The sequence below is a fragment of the Poecilia reticulata genome, unplaced genomic scaffold (assembly GCF_000633615.1).
Source record: "Poecilia reticulata strain Guanapo unplaced genomic scaffold, Guppy_female_1.0+MT scaffold_181, whole genome shotgun sequence".
Classification (NCBI taxonomy): domain Eukaryota; kingdom Metazoa; phylum Chordata; class Actinopteri; order Cyprinodontiformes; family Poeciliidae; genus Poecilia; species Poecilia reticulata.
In genome coordinates this window covers 852450-853876 of record NW_007615018.1, presented here as the reverse complement: position 1 = coordinate 853876, position 1427 = coordinate 852450, and the positions used below count along the sequence as shown (strand labels likewise).

The 1427-nt window shown below is 59.0% G+C and overlaps 1 protein-coding gene across 1 annotated transcript in view; it reads left to right on the top strand.

The window, feature by feature from the left end:
• Window positions 1-1427, top strand: part of herc1 (HECT and RLD domain containing E3 ubiquitin protein ligase family member 1) — a 55939-nt gene that overhangs the window by 26792 nt on the left and 27720 nt on the right. The window contains exons 33-37 of the mRNA XM_017303094.1: window positions 105-215; window positions 287-457; window positions 530-769; window positions 1032-1115; window positions 1203-1425. Coding sequence (XP_017158583.1) covers window positions 105-215; window positions 287-457; window positions 530-769; window positions 1032-1115; window positions 1203-1425 — 829 coding nt within the window. The remainder of the gene's footprint in view (window positions 1-104; window positions 216-286; window positions 458-529; window positions 770-1031; window positions 1116-1202; window positions 1426-1427) is intronic.

Below are 1427 nucleotides of genomic sequence, written 5' to 3'. Positions count from 1 at the left end.
TCTCTGTCCTGATGTCTCTGTCTCTGTGCTGATGTCTCTCTCTCTGTCCTGATGTCTCTGTCTCTCTGTCTTGATGTCTCTGTCCTGATGTCTCTGTCCTCCAGGTCGTGGACCGTCTCTTCTCTCTGCTGTCTGACTGCATGTGGGAAGCTCCGGTCGCTCAGGCCAAACACTCCATCCAGATCAGGGAGAAGCTCCAGGAGCTGAAGCTGCAGGTGAGGGCGTCGTCACGGCGACCCTGGTCCCCCAGGTGGACGCGGGACGCTGACATCTGTTTGGTCGGCAGGGCGAGGCGGAGGAGGAAGACGAGAACCTTCCCATCCAGGAAGTGTCCTTCGACCCGGAGAAGGCGCAGTGCTGCGTGGTGGAGAACGGCCAGGGCCTGACGCACGGCAGCGGGGGCAAAGGTTACGGCCTGGCGTCCACCGGCATCTCCTCCGGATGCTACCAGTGGAAGGTGACCCCAGCCTGGAAATCACCTGGAAAACACCTGGAAAGCCCAGCTAACCGCTGCTTTTCCCTGCTGCAGTTCTACATCGTGAAGGAGAACCGTGGCAACGAGGGGACGTGCGTGGGCGTGTCCCGCTGGCCCGTCCACGACTTCAACCACCGCACCACGTCGGACATGTGGCTGTACCGCGCCTACAGCGGGAACCTGTACCACAACGGAGAGCAGACGCTGACGCTCAGCAGCTTCACGCAGGGAGACTTCATCACCTGCGTCCTCGACATGGAGGCCAGAACCGTCTCCTTCAGCAAGAACGGGGAGGTCAGTTTCTTCCTTCCACCTGACTTTCCCAGTTAAACACAGAGCCGCTGTTGGATGTGACAGAAAGTTATTCAGTTCCGTTCTGAATGTTGATGTTTACATCGATCCAGTCTGATTCCCTCCTTCTGCTTTATCCTCTTTCCGGTCTCTTTCTCATTTCTTATTCTATTCCTTCTTCCCTTGTTCCCGTATTTCCTTTCTTTGATCCTCTCATCATCACCTCCTTTTCCTTTTTTGTGTTTTTCTTCCTTCCTTCCTCCAGGAGCCGAAGTTGGCGTTTGAGGATGTCGACGCGGCCGAGTTGTTTCCTTGTGTCATGTTCTACAGCAGTAACCCGGGAGAGAAGGTAGCCGCCGCTGCCGCCGCCGCCGCCGCTTAGAGTCCAAACGTTCAGCAGGAAGTGGCTCCCTCACACTTCCTGTTTCCTCTGCAGGTGAAGATCTGCGACATGCAGATGAGAGGGACGCCACGCGACCTCCTGCCCGGCGACCCCGTCTGCAGCCCCACCCCCACGGTGCTGGTGGAGGCCACGGCCCAGCTGGTCCGCATCCTGCACCGCACCGACCGCTGGACGCCGCGCATCAACAGCGCCATCATCCAACGGCTGCAGAAGATCAAGCCCTGCTTCCGGGACGCCGCCGCGGGGGGGCCGGCCGGC